General features: G+C 41.2%; 3 protein-coding genes across 8 annotated transcripts in view; 1 reads left to right on the top strand and 2 right to left on the bottom strand.

The window, feature by feature from the left end:
- The first annotated feature begins 562 nt into the window (after window positions 1-562).
- Window positions 563-4,721, top strand: LOC143179865 (uncharacterized). The gene is made up of 3 exons (XM_076379274.1): window positions 563-941; window positions 1,067-4,229; window positions 4,300-4,721. Exons 1-3 carry the CDS (start codon window positions 741-743, stop codon window positions 4,446-4,448), a joined length of 3,513 nt encoding a protein of 1,170 aa, XP_076235389.1. The 5' UTR covers window positions 563-740; the 3' UTR covers window positions 4,449-4,721.
- Window positions 4,722-5,772: 1,051 nt separating this feature from the next.
- Window positions 5,773-10,967, bottom strand: Prp39 (pre-mRNA processing factor 39). The gene is made up of 13 exons (XM_076379275.1): window positions 10,863-10,967; window positions 10,501-10,625; window positions 10,167-10,400; window positions 9,551-10,006; window positions 9,292-9,469; window positions 8,955-9,205; window positions 8,757-8,882; window positions 7,839-7,987; window positions 7,347-7,752; window positions 7,115-7,279; window positions 6,642-7,028; window positions 6,277-6,563; window positions 5,773-6,191 (listed from the first exon to the last, which is right to left on the bottom strand). Exons 1-13 carry the CDS (start codon window positions 10,909-10,911, stop codon window positions 5,894-5,896), a joined length of 3,111 nt encoding a protein of 1,036 aa, XP_076235390.1. The 5' UTR covers window positions 10,912-10,967; the 3' UTR covers window positions 5,773-5,893.
- A 955-nt stretch (window positions 10,968-11,922) lies between these two features.
- The window catches only part of Obsc (Obscurin), a 34,704-nt gene continuing 27,304 nt past the window's right edge, over window positions 11,923-19,322 (bottom strand). For all 6 annotated transcript variants that reach the window (XM_076378476.1, XM_076378478.1, XM_076378477.1 and 3 more), the window contains 11 exons: window positions 18,706-19,284; window positions 18,199-18,623; window positions 17,350-18,113; window positions 16,984-17,282; window positions 15,996-16,915; window positions 14,744-15,795; window positions 14,387-14,626; window positions 14,169-14,310; window positions 13,587-14,090; window positions 12,291-13,438; window positions 11,923-12,169 (listed from right to left, as the gene is read on the bottom strand). In XM_076378476.1, coding sequence (XP_076234591.1) covers window positions 11,923-12,169; window positions 12,291-13,438; window positions 13,587-14,090; window positions 14,169-14,310; window positions 14,387-14,626; window positions 14,744-15,795; window positions 15,996-16,915; window positions 16,984-17,282; window positions 17,350-18,113; window positions 18,199-18,623; window positions 18,706-19,284 — 6,320 coding nt within the window. The remainder of the gene's footprint in view (window positions 12,170-12,290; window positions 13,439-13,586; window positions 14,091-14,168; window positions 14,311-14,386; window positions 14,627-14,743; window positions 15,796-15,995; window positions 16,916-16,983; window positions 17,283-17,349; window positions 18,114-18,198; window positions 18,624-18,705; window positions 19,285-19,322) is intronic.

Genomic DNA, 19,322 nt, shown 5'->3' with positions numbered 1-19,322 from the left:
TTATGAATTTTTAGCTATGATCTTAGCGTTATGTAAGCCAACACTTATTTCCAGTGTTCTTTGTTTCCTGTTTGTCTCCTGTTGTTAATTATAGTCAATAATAATTGCAATAATTTGATAACATTGAAGTTTTTAACTTTCAGTATTATCGTTGAATTAATGTACCATTATGTGCAAATGTGGATAACAATAGCGAAGAAAAATCCGTATTGCATTTTATTAAATCACTTCACTTTCCAACAAAATATTTTCAATTTTGTACTAATTATAGATTTATTAATATAATTTTTTCAAGAATTATCATTTTCGAGTATGGAATTGCCACTTAAATTACGTTATCTTCCACCGAAACAAAAACAAAGTTATTATATATTAAATTATAGAAATTATCTTATCGGCGTTATAAGTAAAAAAAATGTGTCAGCAACCGTAGTATATCTACAAATGAAAACATATGCGTATTTTTCTTGTCATGAACGATTACTCATTTTCAGTCTCTTATTTGTATCCAGTGTCTCGAGCTGGAAGTTTAGTGAAAAGCGTTTTCATAATCCGTAAAATTAGATTCGATCGTGTAATTATGTATTACGTATAAATATTATGTATCAAAGTGATCAAAGTCACACAAAGACTTTGAAACTAATTATCATTTGATTCATCAGCACAAAGAGGTATAAAAAATCAGCGAAAGAATTAGCTGCGTCAGTTGGAGGTCAAAACGGTGGCGTACAACCAGGAAGATGGCAGGCTTTCTGTTGTGCGCAGCGCGCTTTCTATTTTTATTTCTTATTAATTCTATCATTGTGTCGTGTGGACCAGCGAACAAATTAGTGCAAAATGTACCAGCACCTTTGATTCAAAGCGCCTTGCATTCTTTGAACGAGGATTCTCCGACGCATCATACCTATAAGGGCGGTAACCTGATTAGCGCGCAAAAATTGGTATGGTTTCAATAAGTTTCCTAAATTTCAACTTCCTGTGATTAACGATAAACCTTTTTCAAATTTACACAATTGCACCTTTTTTTTTCTACTAAACAGAAATCATTGTTTGTTCCATCTTTCAGGAAGAGCTACCATACACAATATATAGACTCACATTTGATTTAACTCCTACTTGCAAGGAAACGTTAGAATCTTGTCCTAGAGAAGCATGCACTGTGGAGGTGAAGCAACACGAACAGGGAGAGATAACTGTCCTAGGAGAGTCGATACAATGCATGTATTTATACCCTCAATCGACACAGGATGATCCATTACAGATGCAAGAGAATATTCAAGAGCAGGAGATTACTGAGAATGTAGAGAAGCAGATGGTTACCAACCAGAGTGTTGAATTGGATCATGAGATTCAAAACACTGGAGATCATAATGAAAAACCATTCATAGCTATGAGAGCAACCAGTCCAAAGTATTGTCCAGGATGTCCTTTTGAGCTAAATCCAAATTTACCAGGATTGGTTGCTTTTGGAGATCAAGTGGCAAGATCAATGGATGAATTGATACAGAACGACTTTAAACATAAGGTTGTTGACATTGTTAAAGTGACTCGTGCTGTACCATCTTCATCTAACACAATACAGTACCAAATGCTGCTACATATGGGAGAGTCTGATTGTTTAAAAAATGCAATAGAACAGTCACACTGTTCTGTACAGTTGAGTCTTCCTGTTAAAACATGTTTGGTAACATTTGAAGAGCAACCTTGGCAACAATCTAGTCGTAAGATAACAAAGAATAACTGTACTCAAGATACTGTGGAAAGCGAAAATAATGTTAACTCTTTTTCAACATTAAATGCTGAAGCACTAGTAGTACCTACACCTAATAGACAGGAGCCTAATGTTGAGAAGGTTGAAGCTTTAGAAAACCTGAAACAGATGCTTGATAATTTTACTTATGCTACAACTACCAGAGTAGAAGAGCAGGAGCAACAGGAAGTAACGGAACATCCTATTGTAAAAGTCTCAGTGAGTAATGGTGAAGATGATACTGTTACTCAAGGATTTCAAGATAAGGCTAAAGAATTCAATGAATTTCTGACAAATTTTGATGTCCCCATAAGAGAAGCTAAATCAAATCCTGAAGTACACAAGGAAGAAGTTAAGGAAGAAATTATTTTACCCAAAAAAGTATCCTCTGCAATCAATGACCCAAACACGTATAGGAACAAACGAGGAGTTCCAGGAGGACCACAGAATAAAAATGTTACTGATCCTGAAATACAAGAGCTAGCTAAAAAAGGATTGCATAAATTTTCACAAAATTATAGAGGAACAAATGAGCCTATCATAGTAGAAATAGTAGAAGCAACTCACCAAGTAGTTTCTGGGTCCTTGTATAAGATAAAGGTAAAATTGGGCACTAGTAATTGTCAAAAGGGTACTACTGGTAGTTGTCAATTACAAGAAGGAAGTGAAATACAGCAATGTCTATTCACAGTTTGGTCTCAGCCATGGATAGATAAAGGAAGTCCAGAGATTACTATTGATTGTGAGCCTGAAGTAGAATCAGATGCGCTTAAAAGAAAGACTAGATCAATTCCTGATATGAATGAAGAAATTGAAGGATTGGAAAAGACATCCTCTGCACACAGAAGCAAAAGGAAGTCTAACCTTGTTGGAGCACCAGCTAACAAGGATATTAATGATCCTGAAATACAAGAATTGACAAACAAGGGATTACAAAAGTTTTCACAAAATTATACAGGAACAAATGAACCTATCATAGTAGAAATAGTAGAAGCAACTCACCAAGTAGTTTCTGGGTCCTTGTATAAGATAAAGGTAAAAGTGGGCACTAGTAATTGTCAAAAGGGTACTACTGGTAGTTGTCAATTACAAGAAGGAAGTGAAATACAGCAATGTCTGTTCACAGTTTGGTCTCAGCCATGGATAGATAAAGGAAATCCAGAGATTACTATTAATTGTGAGCCTGAAGCAGAATCAGATGCGCTTAAAAGAAAGACTAGATCAATTCCTGAGATGAATGAAGAAATTGAAGGATTGGAAAAGACATCCTCTGCACACAGAAGCAAAAGGAAGCCTAACCTTGTTGGAGCACCAGCTAACAAGGATATTAATGATCCTGAAATACAAGAATTGGCAAACAAGGGATTACAAAAGTTTTCAGAAAACTCAGAAGGTATCAGTGAGCCCATTATAGCTGAAATTGTAGAAGCCTCGCAACAGGTAGTGTCTGGATATTTGTATAAAATAAAAGTTAAATTGGGTACAAGCACTTGTCCAAAGGGTGTGAAAGATAATTGCCTATTAAAAGAAGGAAGTGAAATCAAAGAGTGCTTATTTACCATATGGTCTCAGCCATGGAAGGATAAGGGATCCCCAGAGATAACTATTAACTGTGATGTGAATGCCCGTCGAAAGCGATCTTTACGAGGTAATCAATACAGCCAGAAAATGTTGAAATTAGCTGGAGATATACACAAAGAAAATTTATTCAAAAACTTCATGAGAGACCATGATAAAGTGTACGCTTCACCTGAAGAAGAACAAAAGCGTTTCAGAATCTTTAAACAGAATCTAGAAACTATTCAAGATTTGCAGAAATATGAACAAGGTACAGGCCAGTATGGAGTTACAATGTTCGCAGATTTAACACCTAGAGAATTCAAGGAGCGGCACTTAGGACTTCGACCTGAACTGAAACAAGAAAATGAAATACCTCCTGCAGAAGCTAAAATACCAGACATTGAATTGCCACCTAAATTCGATTGGCGTGAATATAACGTAGTCACACCTGTGAAAGATCAGGGTCAATGTGGATCGTGTTGGGCGTTTTCTGTGACTGGAAACGTTGAGGGACAATACGCGATTAAACATAAGAAATTGTTGTCGTTGTCTGAACAGGAATTAGTAGATTGCGATAATCTCGACGAAGGTTGCAATGGAGGAGAGATGGACAATGCTTATAGAATCATTGAAAAATTAGGTGGTCTCGAATTAGAAAAGGATTATCCTTATGATGCTAAGAACGAAAAGTGTCATTTCGCTCAAAGCAAAGCTAAGGTACAAGTTGTCTCCCATGTAAATATCACGTCCAACGAAACGCAAATGGCACAGTGGCTTGTGCAGAACGGCCCGATCTCGATTGGCATTAATGCCAATGCTATGCAGTTTTATATTGGTGGAGTTTCTCATCCATTTAGATTTTTGTGTGATCCAAACTCGTTGGATCATGGTGTCCTCATTGTGGGATATGGCACAAGCAGTATGTATTATATTTTTTAGGCTTAATGTATTAGTTTTCAGCTACTAAACTTATTTTATCCTTCTTCCAGAGTATCCTCTTTTCCATAAGGAATTACCATACTGGATAGTGAAGAACAGTTGGGGCCCAAGATGGGGCGAATCAGGCTATTACAGAGTTTATAGAGGAGATGGTACCTGTGGTGTTAATAATATGGCTTCGAGTGCTGTAGTAGCATAATAAAGATATACATGAAACTAATGTCTTTCATAATACTTAACTCGTCTTAAATAAAATATTTCTTTTTACTAATGCGATATGCATGCTATGACAATTTGTATCATATAAAATATGAAGAACTTTATTTTGAAGTGATCAAAGATCAGGGGTATCTTTGTTTCATATGTTAAGTTACAAGCTCGCTATAAAGTAGAAGTATAACATTTCCATCATTATAATTGCTTGGAATCGTAGCAATAATTTTTTGGAATAAAAAAAATACTTGTTACAATATTTTCGTGATTTCAAAGTATTTTTATCCTGATATCCAATACTTCCTTCGTTCAATTTTGTAATCAAATAACGATAATTTCGGAATATATAAAATTTATTGAACACGATGTTCAAAAACAAACACTAATCTATTTTATTCTACTTATTGGTGTAACGTATAATTCCTTGAAGCTCTAAATTAATATAAGCAATACGTTAACAAACGTTCTGAAACTGCGTATTTCTCAAATTCCATTTATTGCAAATTATAAAAATTCACATACAGAAAGAATACCTTTGATGTATGTGACTTTCGTGCCAATTAACGACAAAATTCCGATCCTCGTTACAAATGCAAAATTACGACATATAAAATAATGTGCATCTGTAACGTAAAAGTTTAAAGTTCCAACGATCATACTCCTTTCGTAACTGAACATGTTATAGAAATGTGGTTTTTCAATTCGCTCGTTTATCAAAAATGTATCGACAAATGTTAACAATATTTATTCCGTGAATACCTTGCGAAATGTGCTTACGTAATATTTCTAGGGCATTCAGATATCTATTTTTTCATTTACACACATATCTCCTAATTTTCTTGAAGCATTTGATAAACGCAAATTATCAGAAACTATCTCATAAACTAAGTACGCGTAGAAAGAAAAATACTTATTACAAGTTAAAGACAACATTCACGAATCGCTATAGCTTCCTATGGAAAAAAATAACACAACGTCACGGAATAAAATATTAGAGGTCAGAAAATGATATCATGTAACTTCAATACAGACATGAGATATTTCCTTTCGATATATGATTAAGAAATATTAAACATTAGCATACTCACTCTTGTACACTGTATGGCAATTTTTCACAACTACTTGTATCTCATGATACTTCTACAATAATATAATTATCAACAGTCGTAAATTTATCAGTATCTTTTATACTGCTATATTAGTTACTTATAAATATGTTAAGACAGAATTTCATGCAAAAAAATCGGCTGTTATATTGAAAGAAAACATCAGCACTATTTTAGGACTCGTGTCAGGTCACTGATGTGTCATTGGAACTTGAAAGAATTTCGTTTCTTTTTCTTAAGGACAAAAAATAGTACAGGTGATAAAATGTACAGTAGAGATAGTAACGCAATGAAAGCCAGTACAGTAGAACCCTTATATAATTTACTAATAATAGTTGTAGGATCCCCACTGATTATACGGTCCGTACGCTTGCGGTCCGCCTTGGCCATACTGCCAGTTCTGATAACTGGCGTAATTCGGGTCGGAAGGAGGTGGATATTGTTGATAACCCTGTTGATATCCACCTTGGCCACCATACTGACCGCTTTGAAATTGTTGTTGCGACTGATATGGTCCACTTGGGCCACTACTGTATTGATAAGACGATTGCGAGCTGACAGAAGGAGGCGGCGGTATGCTTGACTGATCGCCAGTTTTGACTTTCTTTGGAGGAGAAGCGTCTCTGCAATACAGAAAGTTATAACTAATTAGTTCACCATATTATCGAATATAGTTAAAGAAATGCTGTTTACAAATATAATAATTACGTTTTGGCATCATCACTTTTCGTCTTCTTCCGTTCCTTCGCTTGTTTAATACATTTTTGAAATTGCTCGTGCGCTTTTAATACTTGTCGAATATCTGGACTAAAATCTTCAAGAAATTCTACTTTACGTTGTGCAAAAAGTACTCTCTGCTCGAGATCAGCATGCTCTCGTTCTATGAACATATCCATGTATCCTACAATTTCTTGTGTGTCGACAGGAGTCCTCTGCATCCCCAAATCGATTAATTGTAGGTAAAGTCTTGGATTATCTTTATCTTTTTCTGTAGCCTAAAAAATAGCATGTAGCGTAAACTTGTGTTCAACACGAACAAGGTGTAGAGATTAAGACTAAAACTGCAGGCGTACCTTCAATAATACTTTAATCGCTTTATCCACATCATTTTTCACTTTACACAGGAATCGTGCATACTTTACTGCAATGTTATTCGCGATTGTTCTATTTTTACTATTACTAATATAATTTTCATATAGTGTACAGGCTTTATCTAAATCTCCCCTTCTACGTTCCAAGTTTATTCTTCGATATGCCACTTGTAACATATTTGGTAATACATTGTCAATATTTTCCAGTATGCTCGCCGCTTTCTCGAAATTGCCCTGACCTTCTTCAAAGGTTGCCCACTGTAGATGCAAGTTCGGTTTCTTTGGATGATGCACCATGCAAGCTCTAGAGTACACATCTCTTATTTTCTCCACGTTCTCGCCTTTCAAAGACTCTAAATAACGTACAAACTACAAACCAAAGATTATAAGTATAATTCATTCGATAGTGTAAACCATTTTGGATAATAAAAGTGACAGTAAAGAAATGAACTCACTCGCATCCAAAACTCGTCGTATAAAGCACATGCTATTAAGCATCTTTCGAATAAGATGACTATCCGATTCTGGTCTTTCTGTTCAATTTCAAAATCTAAGTACTCTTTCCAGTTTTTCAACTGACATCGTTCCAAAGGTTTTACGTGGAAGTATGGCCTTTTAATCTAACAAAAATTAAACATTAAATATGATTGTAAATTGTTGCAGCATACTAGGATTTTATATACTTACTCCTTCCTCGTACGACCATCTCGCAGCGACAGCATTAATGTTAGCTTTGTGCATTTTACGCCTACTGCTGATAATTTTCTCCCTGATGGCGCGGGTCTCTTCATCGGTAGGCGGAAGTTCGTGCGGAGGTGGTTCTTCTCCGGGTGGTGCATCATCTGCTGCAGAAGTTGAGGTATTGTCATCCGACTTCAAAAGAGCTTTCACTTCAGCACGTAATGCAAGAAAATCATCAACACTTAGAATACGATTTGGTAAGTTCGAAGAAACGAACTCTTGAAATGCATCAAAGTGGGAGATATAGCCAAGTGTAGGTGTACACAATAGGCGGTCGTACAATGCTGTCACTCTACTGAGACGTTTGCCTTCCAATTCCCACTTAATGTAACTTTCCCAAAGACGATCGGATCTGAAGAAAAACAATTTTTTTTCTCCTCTACATAGAATTCAATTTTTATTGAAAAAGTTTATGCATAAAGCGAAAAATAATCGAACCTGAATTCAAGACCACACGCCTGAATAGCCCTTTCGTACTGTTCTCGAAGTTTTTCTTCATCCTTTTCGTAGACGGTTTTGCAATGGTTGATGTAATGGAGCCAAAGGTCGACACTGAGCGAAATAGCTTTCAAGCCTTGGTCGAATACCTGTAGTAATGATTTGCAATCACATTTAGAACAGTTTACAACTGATTGGGCTGGTGGCGGGTAGACTTATACCTATTTCTTTTTTTTTTTTTAGCTTTCGTTAAGCATTACGGTTTTTTTTTAGCAACGTATACTCACATATCGTACGCGTACTGTAAATAAAGAGATTTAATTAACACAGAGATTGCAGAGCATTGTGCATTCACCTTAAAGTCAAGGAGTGTTCCAATCTGGGTGCCTCTGTGTCTTCCGCCATTTTTTCTTGCTCCCTCTCTGGCACGTTCACGTCCTAAGTCTTTGTTTCTGACTTTGATTTAACACCCAACCCAATCTTACTTACATTAAGTAAGGTACCACATCTTATGCTTAAGTTACAATACTTTCTGTAGTAAGCTATGTGTACAAATGCTTACAGTAAATATTACACACAATTTTCTTGCACGATAAATATCGCAAATTGAAACATCTAGCCTTCGCTTGACTTACGTATATCATACGTAGAATATCAATATAATGGTATAAAGTAAAACAGTAATATTCGCAATAATATTGTAGATATCGCAGAATAATTAACTAGCTATTTGGTAAACGGAGAGAGTCGTATAGGTGCCGCAAGACGTGCTAGGCTGTTGGAAGGGAAAACCATATTTACGTGCGTGCACACTGCCCACGCGTCTTCCTAACTCGAGCTATTTTCATTAGATTGCGTTAATTAAATGATATCATAATGAGAGGTAGCCTAATAAGTCTGGTAAACGAGCTGACTCACCCTTTGGACATTTTCGGGGTTGCCCTTCTTCTTCTCGTAATCAGCAAACTTTCTCCAGTAACCGTAGCAATATGGATAACGCTCCAAAAATTTGGTATAAGCTTCACGAGCAGCCTCTGCATCATTCTTTGAGGAAATAGCATAGTTTGAGTATTTGTATACTACTTCTACTTATATCTATGATTTAAGCAGACTTACTTCTTGATCAACATATTGGAGAAGGTATGTCCATCCTGTAAAATCCGATGGGTCCTCGTTCACGGCTTTCCAATACTTTTCTAACTCTGGTAGTGTCTTTTTCTTTGGTGATGCTGGTTTAATTTCTTGTTTACAGTCCCCAGTATCTACTTCAGCTGAGAGTGCTACCTTTTTCGCTGGCGTTTCATCATTATTTTCAGATGTCGGTGAACTAGGATCGTACTCTCCCTCTGCATTCAATTTACGTTTACCTGTACACAGATACAGAATTGAATGAATAAAATAAAAAAGATAAAGTCACAAATTTATATAAAAGTTTTGTTCTTATTTCACTTACTTGCGCCTTCCGTTTTGTTCTTCTTTTCTGGAGTTTTGCTCATTGCTTTTATTCCACTCTTTTTCTTCTTCTCACTATCTGGCGGTAGTTCATCTTCAGAAACAGACTCGGTTTCTCCCAAATCAGCAGGAGCTGCTGCTGGCAGTTCTTCGTCGGATACTGCTTCTGTTTCTGGCTCCTGTAGATAAGAAAATTAAATATAATGAACTGGGTTTTGTTACATTCACCATATCATTTGTAGAATTTTATTGCAACGCACTTTTGCTGCAGCCTCAGTAGGTAATTCATCTTCAGACACAGCTTCTGTGTCGGGTTCTGTTTTCTTCATAGCACTCTCGGATGAGCACTCCATATCAGCATCTGTTGCTTCCATCACTTCTGTTACTACTACTGTTTCTGTATCGGAAATTGTCTTTTCTGTAATATTTTCTGAACCTTCTTGCTGAGAATCATCTACTTCCATGACTTCAATTCCAGTACTTTCACTTATAACATTTTCAGATTCAACTTCCTCTGTTCCTAAAATTTCTGTCACTTGAGTTATGGTTTCTCCATCATCATTTATAACTTCTTGGAAATCTATCAGCACACGTTGGTTTGTGTCACTGTTACTCAAATCCTGTCCTTCCATGCTCATTTGATCTCGTTCACTTAGCATGTCCACTTTATCCATACTGCCCTCTTCTATGATCATATGTTCTGTATTAGCGTGATCCTAACAGAGAATAATTACCTCATTAATATGTAAATCCTGCAGCCAGATGCTGGCTATACAAGGTAATAAATAAAGAATAATTTTAGAAACTGGAACAGGCTATAAAAATTTGGTTACAGCCCAATCCTCTTTCTAAATCCATTCTGTAGACACTACATACTATTTGAGAGGCAGCTGTTTCTAAATCAGGTACACTTTCTTGTTCTTCCTCTATGTGTATACTCTGGTTCATATTGATCTCATGAACAGCAGCATCAGCAGAATCTTCCAGTTCTAAATGCAATGAAATCGATGATTCGTCTTCATTGTGCTGTTCAATAATAATGTCACCGAACCTTTGCACTCCATTCTCTGGAATGCTTTCCATAACAAGCCCCTCCTGCAACACAGTCTCCTAAAACGATACAACTGATTACATTTCTCAAACATACACAATCGATCGTGTAATGTGACGATCGCAAGATTATATGCAATATTCTGTCGGAGTTACGTACTTCCACCTCCTCGATTTCTTGTACTTTTTTAGGAGAACGTGTCGCTCTTGCTAGAAGCTTCTTCACGGGAGACTTTTTCGCGACGACTGCAGCTTTGCGAGTGCGACCGGATCTCGTGCGTCGTACTGAAAAAAACGACCATGGAAATGAGTCAAAATAACTGTAAAGTTCGGATTAAATATTTACACGATTACATGCGTATAGGAGACGCCATTCGTTTAATGGCGATCGTAGGCCTTGGATGAGCCGCCCGGTATATTGTTATCTTTTGTTCTGTCTCACGCGGAGACACAGAAATTTCGGTACAGACTGCGTTAGCAGAACGCTGAGCGTGATTCCTTACAGGAGCATCATTATCTTACCAGGTTCACTTAAAGCGATTTCATTCTCGTCACCACTTGCGGACGACATCTTGCCTCGATGCAATCTCTGGAATGTAAAACGCAGAACTGAAGAAGAAAATGGCGACAGCGTGTCGTCAAACCCTCTGTGGGAGTCACCATGTACTAACGTCACAAACGAGGCGTAATATAGATTTATTATCTAATGCAATTTTGTTCACTATATTGTCGCCAGGTGGCGATAGTTTCAGGAAATCAGGACCGTACCCTCTGGATTGATACCCCCCTCCATAAAATTAAGAGCAAATTTAGGGGTATAAATGATTAAATATATAATTGTTGCTTTCTTGTTGAAATTTGTTAACAATAATGTTGAGTTTCGTGACGTTTTAAAGGTGTTAAAAGTTTTAAAAGTGTTAAAGGTGTTAAATGTGTAAAGGTGTTAAAAGTGTTAAATGTGTTACAGGTGTTAAAAGTTTTAAAAGTGTTAAAGGTGTTAAATGTGTAAAGGTGTTAAAAGTGTTACAGGTGTTTTAAAGTGTTAAAAGTGTTACAGGTGTTAAAGGTGTTAAAAGTGACAATGATTCAACTATAGCTCAAAATTTCGCTAAAAATCAGGGTAAGTATCAGGAAAACATTCGTTACTTCTTTTTTCTATTATTTATCGTTTATTGGTGAACTTAGAATATAAGATTAGAATATAATCATCGTTTTTTGTACAATTTCAAGGGGTTCGGTTTGTACCATGTTTCGTTAAACCGTGTTGTGACTTAACATTACGTTCAGATACCGATCGATCGTTTCCATCTTTTTTCGTATGCTCGTCGGTGTTCCAGCGTAACGTATGAGCAGATGGCAGCGTTCGTTAACATAATTAAACGTTGTAACAAATAAATAATAACAAAAAGAAAGAGTACAGGGAAAGAAGGTTCTCTAGCGATTCGATTACGCTCTGGTCGCGGCCACTTTTTCCTTGCGCTCTCCACGAGACACTGACTAGACATGCGAAATGTTACAGTCGTCGCGTTAGGTAAAGAAAATTGGAAATAACAAGGTGATCGCTTGATCGTAGTCCTAATCGTTAGAACGTGGTGAGCAGTTCCTCTTGTATGCTAGTCGATCTGATCAGCTTCTGCTTCGATCCCAACAAGCTCTCACTCGCCAGAGTATCGCTGTCCGACGCTATTTTCGATTTCTCCTCGTGGTACTCCTCGTTGTATTCTTTCAGTCTGTTACCCAGGAACACTGCTCGCTCTCGTTTCTTGATCATGAAGTCGGACGGCTGCAGCCACCTGTGTTCGTGGCACTCCTCTACCAAAGGTCTCTTGCTGCAAAAGAAACAAATAAAACAATTAAAATTACCCTCACACAACTAAGCACACTTCAGCATCCTAAACTCCACTAAATCTCAACTTAAGTATATCCTCACAATTAGTCATTCCTACAAACCTTGGTGCTCGCTTGAAGACCAGCATAAGAAACCTGGTCGCCTCCTGACTGAGCTCCTTGAACAGATACTCAAATCTGTACCTAACAAACAGGATGTTCTGTCTAGTCTCATCAGCATCCTTGCCACGGAACGGCGAGATGCCAGAGAGGAGGACGTACATCAGGACACCGACCATCCAGATGTCCGTCTGAGGATGGGCTGGCTCCTCATTATACACTTCTGGTGCTCTGTACTCAGGATGACCTAATTTTGGCACAGAGGTGCCCAGTTTGCTCACGAATCGAGCCGAGCCCATGTCGACCAGCTTCACCTGGACAGCCCTGACAGTAGACATGACCACGTTGTCAGGCTGAATATCCAGGTGACTGTATCCTCGCCAGTGGAGGTACTGCAGGCCATCGAGGATCTGCGAGATCGCAACAGCCACGCAGTTCTCCGTGTACTCGTGTCTGCTCGAGAAGTAGGTAAGAATATCAGCGCCCTGGAGCTTCTCCAAGACGAACAACGCCACTGGAGAACCTTGCGCCTTGTACGCTGCCTCCAGCATCGCTATCCTCTCGTGCCTCAGCGAACGAAGCGCCTCGAACTCTCTGTTCACCTGTTTCTCCGTGTTGGAGTTCAGCTCGAGGATCTTGGCGACTATCACGCGATCATTGGCTTTGTCAACGCCCTTTACCACTGCGGAGAACTGGCCTCTGTAGATCTCTGAGATGAAAGTGTACTTGCTGGAGAGGTTCGTGTCGGTGGACCATTCGATAGGGTGCTCTTCAATGGAGTAGTCCATGTGGGGTCTGTCCTCCTCTAGTACTATCTCCTGCCCAGCCTCTGTCAGCTCTTGGAGGTGCCTCATCGCTCGAGTTATCTGCACCTTTGGACAACCAGTGGGCCTGGTCTTGATCAGCTTTGAGGGGATGCCCTTCTCGCTCCAGCCAATGCGATTGCGCGCCGCCAGGCGGAAGTTGTAGCTCGTGTCGGGCTTGAGGTCTCTGACAAAGTAGAACTCGTGGTCGATGTTCGAGGCGAGGTCTATCCAGTCGATCCCGTCACCCTCTCTTATTTGGAGATTGTAGCACAGGACAGGAGAGTTGCCGTCGTATTTCGGCTGCTTCCAGCGGAGGAGTATTTCTGTGTCTGAGACGTCGCTGACCTGGAAAACAGCATTAGTAGTTTAATTAATGATTTTATGTTGTTTATATTATGTGATCTCGTAAGTGCTTTTGATTTTTCTATAAAGTCGAGCGTGCAAGGGACAACCTAATACATTATGAGACACGATTACTACTCAGTTTATTAACCTCAGGAGAGTCAGGGCCTGAAGGAGCAACCGCCTGCACCATTCTGGTCCTGACGACACTCTGTCCCAAAGTGTTCCTTGCAACCACTTTGTAGCTGCCCACGTCGTGCTCTTTCGTTGGATTGAAACTCAGAATGGACCTGCCGTCCTTGTCCTCAGTAACTTTTATCCTCTTGGTCTCCTGGATCATTATATCGTTCTTATACCACTGGATCATAGGCTTGGGGCTTCCCACAGCTAGACAGGCCAATTGGGCAGGCTTTCCTTCCTCAATCGGCCTGATCTGGGGTTTCTCGCGGAAGAACGGCGGGTGTCCCTCTTTCTTGGACTCCAGCATCGCCTCAGCTTCTGCATAACTGTCCAATCTTGTCCCCAGTTCGTGTTTCAGACGTCTCAAAGTGAAGTTATCAGGAGCTCCGTATCTGCTGATTCTTTGTCGCCTCTCGTCGTCGATCTCTTCGTCCATGATGTCAGTGAAGCGACGACGCTCACGTATAATGGGTGTCTAGAACGAAATAAAGACACTTTGGTACTCTGACCTCGAATATACTATCATAAGGTTCAATATAAAGCGTCCAGTTACCCTCCAGTCGAAGTTCTCATCGGCGATGGTACGAGAGAATCCAGGACTGCGGTTGCAGGCTACTTTCATGTACTCGCGCAGACGTACAGGGAAATCAGTGTCCCGAAGTTGAAGGAGATAAGTGTCTGGTCCATTTTGATAGCTGCGAAAATGAAGAATCACGTGTTTATGCTTCGTTCATTCTGCATTAAAGATCCTTTCGATTCTTGATTACTCACTGGCTTTCACTTTTGATAATTCCGATCTCTGTGTCGATCGGCTCCCTCATGGGTCCTTGACTGGCCCAAGGTTTCGGAGGAGGTCTGGCGATTGGACTGTATGTTCTGTCGTAGGGCTCGGTTGGCTCAGGTGTGTACTTATGACCAGGTGGATAAACCATTTTGGATGGGTGCTCGAAGGCAGAGCTGAGCTTGCGTCTGCGGAACCAGGTGCGGCAGGAAGCGTTGTTGTACCAATCTCTGAAGAATAATTTTAGGAATATAGTTATTGCATTCAGAGTTCACACTATTTTACTATTTAAAGCAGACACTAGGTAGAAATATATATTTTTATACATGTGACAAGTGATGACTTACCGATACAGTTTGTAATAATTCTTCAAGTTCTCCGACGGAATCTGGTACAAGTCAGTAGGATGCCTATCAGCATAAGTTATCCAGGGGTGAGCAAGCGCAGCCTTCACGTCAAGTCTCCTATCACAATTATACATCAGCAAGGAACGAATGAAGTCCTTGGCATCCTCTGAGATGTTCTTCCAGCGGTCGTCGAACTCCCATTTTCCTTCTCTGATCTTCATCAGCGTGTCTCTATCGTTGATTCCTCTGAAAGGCGAAATTCCAGAGAGCAGGATGTACGTGATGATACCAACAGACCACATATCAGCACTGAAAGACACTCCCTCGTTATTGGTCACTTCGGGAGCCACATATTCTGGCATGCCATACGCCAGGGTCATTAATCTATTCTGCGAGATCCTCCTGGAGAGTCCAAAGTCGCAGATCTTCAGATCGTCGCCTCCAGTGTGAGAGATCAATAGATCACCGAGAGTTAAACCAAGATGAGCATAGCTACTGTCATGCATGTACTCCAGTCCCCACAGCAGCTGGCGAATATAGCCAGCGATATCTGCTTCAGTGTAGAATGCTTGTCTAGTCAGAGTGTCCACCAGCTCGCCACCAGCAGCTAGTTCTATGACCAGCGTGAGGGATTTGTCAGTCTCATAGGCATCGTGCAGTCTCAGCAGCTTCCTGTGGTTCAGGTTGTTCATGACGTCCATCTCGTTGTACATGTAGGGCTTGAGATCTCCTCTTCCATGCATGACCTTCGCAGCGTAGTTTCTTCCAGTGCTTCTTTCCACAGCGTGGTAGGTCACGCCTTGAGTACCGCGACCGAGTTCGTCTCCCAGGTCGTAATAATCGTCGTATGGCCTGTCGTGACGTGGCCTGATGTCTGCCTTCCTCTTGTACGTCCTGTAGCCGTACTCGTGCTCGTTTTCTTCTACGTGGAGCATCACTGAGCAAGAGATTGATCCTGCTACGTTCCTTGCACTGATGGAGTAGAGACCCTCGTCCTTGATGATGGCGTCGTTGATGATGAGGATCGAGGTGTCTGGCTCGGTGAACTCGATCTGATAAAAGTTTCAGAATTAAGGAATAATACAGTAAGCTAGGGGTACGTTTATCTGAGAGTTTCCTAGGATAGCTGCTCTCTACATTTTCAATATTGTGTAAATTTGTAAATTTGACTCTCAAGAGCAACTCAAGATACGTGTATTCTCAGATAGACAAGTACTCTAATAGAAGACACTGCAACTAGAATAATACCAACCCTAATTCTCGAAGAAGAAGTGAGAGGTTTCCAGTCCTTGTACCACTTTATCTCAGGGAAAGGCACACCAGCGACCCTAGCCATCAGCTGCCCAGTTCTTCTAATCATCACAATCACTTCTTCAGGTCTCTGTATAAACGTCGGGTACTCTGCAATCTGCAGACGGACTCTCTGCCTAGCCTCCCCATGTTCATTAGTAGCCACAGCCTCGTACATGCCTTCGTCCCTCTCCAGCATTCTATTAATAAACAAAGTAGCTTGTCCATTTCTCGTGTAACTCTGATCGTATCTTCCTCCAGACTCTATCAGCTGATCGTTGAAGTAGTACGTCATCTTCGGCTTCGGGTATCCATAAACGAACCAGAAGAGGCTGCAGTTATGGTTCTTCACGCCATACTGTGTATCATACTCCTGGCGAAGGAATCTAGGTGCCTGAGCATAATTATCATGAGGTGGTCTTTCAATATCGAAGTCCTTGGGGAAGTAGGGGCTCGTCTCAGGGCGGAAGTCGATGCCAGGAGGCAAGTAGGGGAAGAACTTCGGTGGGTCTGGTTCCAATTTCGCGCGGTACGTTTGGGCAAATGGCGATGGCTCGCTGATTCCATATTTATTCTCCACGCGAACACGGAACTTGTAGTCCCTGAAAGGCTCTAAGTTGCGAATATCGCAGACACAGCTGCGGATTCCCGATCGAGCAGTGAACCAATCGCCGTCTGGCAACTCGCACATCTCCACTTGGTATGTCACAGGGATTCGAGGGCCTACGGGGATCGATGGTTTCCAGGACAGGGTCAGGTGACGGTCCATCATCCTGCTGATGATTGGGCGATCGGCCAAGGGCAGTGGGACGCCAGACTTGCGGTATTTGTCGAACTCTGCGTATTGGTCTGCCAGGGGCTTCTTTGGGCGCGGCTCCAGAGCTGTTGATATTATAAATAAGAAAGAGTTCAAGGTGTGTGAATATAGGAGTCTTAAGAGGAGTACTCACATTCGTAGATCAACTCCGCGACGCAGGTGTCCTCGCCATGGGGATTCACTATCTTTAGTTCGTACTTCCCAGCGTCTAACTCATCGACGTTAGCTATCGTCAAGCGCAGTAGACTGCCCTCCTGGTCCATCCTGATCCTGTCAGTCTGCCACAGTCTATCTCCATTGCGATACCATTCGAACTCTGGCTCTGGGTAGCCTGTGATACAGGCAGTGAACTTTGCTGGCATTCCTCTGTACACCTCGCAGTCGCCGATCCTCTTCAGGAACGACGGTGGCTCGACCTTCTGCATCTTGCCTCTGAAAAGAATAATCCTTATTGAAAGAATTCACTCTTAAAAAACAGCTCTAATCTTCATTTACATACATCTTATCGACAACAGCCAAGTTAGCCACACACTCCGCTTCGCCACTCCTGTTCACTGCCTTGCATTTGTAAGTGCCAGCGTCGTCATAGGTGCAGTCCTTCACCCACAAGCAGCAAGCGTCTCCATCTCGCTTGATTTTATATTTTTCATCGTCCTGAAGAATTGGTTTATCGTTAAAGTACCAAGTGATGTCAGGTCGTGGGACCCCGCTGACCCTAGCTGAGAATTTGGCGTCGAGGGTAGGCAGTTGCTGGATGTCAGTGAACTTCTGCGCGAACGTGGGCGACTGGTAGACCTTCCTGACGTTGGCTGTCGCTTTGGTCGAGTCCTCGCCGAGAGGATTGCTCACGCGACACTCGTAGACACCAGCGTCTTTTGGCTCGCAGGGGTTAATCTCTAATTCTGTCTTCTTTCCATCGCAAGTTACTGTCAGACGATCAGATGGTTCCACTGGTGTGCCATCCTTGGTCCAGTTCACGTCTGGTAGAGGATTGCCAGTGAAAGATGCGGATAGATTCAGTGGCTGACCTTCCTCGACGTAGACGTCTCTCATTGGGTTCACGAAGCCAGGTTTCTCTTCAGGCGCGTCTGGCTGGAGCTTGCCCATGATGCTGATGGTACCTTTGCAGGATGATGTGCCTTCTGTGTTGCCTGCGATCACTTGGTACTCTCCTGCGTCCTCTGACGTGGCTTTGTCGATGACTAGAGCTTGAGTTCCATCGGGGAGGTTGAGGATTTTTATACGTTGACCATCGGGAATGATCTGCAAGAATAGAAAATGTTAAATAAGTAAGAAAAAAGAGCATTGGATGTCTAATAATAATCCCCAAACTACTTTCTGAACGAACCTCCTCTCCATTCTTGAACCACTGCAACTGTGGAGCAGGTTTTCCCAGCACTTTCACCTCCATCTTCACAGGGAAGCCTTCCACCACAGTCAGTGGTTGAAGACTGGCGATGAACTCTGGTCGTTTCTCCTTTTCTTCGACTTGCACTTTGGCAGTACCAGTAGTTTCACCAAGAGCATTGGAGACGACTAGGGAATAGGTACCAGCATCTTCTGGACGAACGTTGTCGATTCTCAGGCCTATCATACCGTTTGGCTCGTTCATGAAGTATATCTCCTTAGCGTGTCGCAAAGGTATGCCGTCTTTGAACCACTGTACTTCTGGATTTGGGAAGGCTACCACTTGGGCCTCCAATTTCAGCGGCTGGCCCACAATTGCCTTGGTGTCCTCCAGCTCTTTCGAGAAGGATGGTTTCCTCTTTTGAGCTGTAACATTTAACATTTTAAGATTAGACACTGAGATAGACTGAGAAACTCTCAAGTGAAATAATACAGAAGCCCTACTCACGTTTAATAGCGACAGCACACAAAGACGTCTGCTCGCCAGTAGAGTTGTTCACTATGAGCTTATAAGCTCCACAGTCTGTTGGCTTCACATTATCGATAGTAAGCTTGGTAGTGCCATCCGGAAGAGTCTCGATCTTGACGTGTTCATCAGGGACGATCTTCTCTCCGTCTTTGAACCATGCAATTTCTGGAATGGGGCTGCCATCCACTTTTGCCTTCAATTCTAGGGGTTCACCCTCGTTGACTTGCACTGATTTTGGCAGACCCAGGCCAAATGTCGGCGAGATCAATTCTAGCATCAGCTCACAAGCGGTCTGAGCACTTCCAGCAACGTTGGTCGCTTGGACCTTGATGGTACCAGCGTCTTGGGCACCGAATGTTGTGATGGAGTAGGTGCTGTCTACTATACCGTCCACGTGGGTGGTTATCGTGTGTCGATTGTCTTCTTTAATGACCTCGCCGTCTTTGAGCCAGGTGACCTTTGGTTTGGGGATGCCAGTGACGCGAATCGAGAACTCTAGGTTCTCGCGGTCCCTGCATTTGGTGTTGGCGAGCTGCTTCATGAAGGTTGGCGTTTCAGCTGGAAATTTCATATGTTAATTAATGTTATAGTTAACT

Source organism: Calliopsis andreniformis, chromosome 5 (assembly GCF_051401765.1).
Source record: "Calliopsis andreniformis isolate RMS-2024a chromosome 5, iyCalAndr_principal, whole genome shotgun sequence".
In the NCBI taxonomy this organism is placed as follows: domain Eukaryota; kingdom Metazoa; phylum Arthropoda; class Insecta; order Hymenoptera; family Andrenidae; genus Calliopsis; species Calliopsis andreniformis.
Note: the sequence above shows the minus strand (reverse complement) of the source record. Positions and strands in the feature narration are given on the sequence as shown.

What these genes read in the sequence shown, in the direction of transcription:
- Prp39 (XM_076379275.1), bottom strand. Translation starts at nt 10,911, where the DNA reads ATGTCGTCCGCAAGTGGTGACGAGAATGAAATCGCTTTAAGTGAACCT. An exon ending in AATCGCTTTAAGTGAACCTG is followed by an intron (nt 10,626 to 10,862) that starts GTAAGATAATGA and finishes CGTTTTTTTCAG; the next exon opens with TACGACGCACGAGATCCGGT. An exon ending in AAAAGTGATGATGCCAAAAC is followed by an intron (nt 6,192 to 6,276) that starts GTAATTATTATA and finishes TCTGTATTGCAG; the next exon opens with AGACGCTTCTCCTCCAAAGA.
- LOC143179865 (XM_076379274.1), top strand. Translation starts at nt 741, where the DNA reads ATGGCAGGCTTTCTGTTGTGCGCAGCGCGCTTTCTATTTTTATTTCTT. An exon ending in TGATTAGCGCGCAAAAATTG is followed by an intron (nt 942 to 1,066) that starts GTATGGTTTCAA and finishes TCCATCTTTCAG; the next exon opens with GAAGAGCTACCATACACAAT. An exon ending in TGTGGGATATGGCACAAGCA is followed by an intron (nt 4,230 to 4,299) that starts GTATGTATTATA and finishes TCCTTCTTCCAG; the next exon opens with AGTATCCTCTTTTCCATAAG.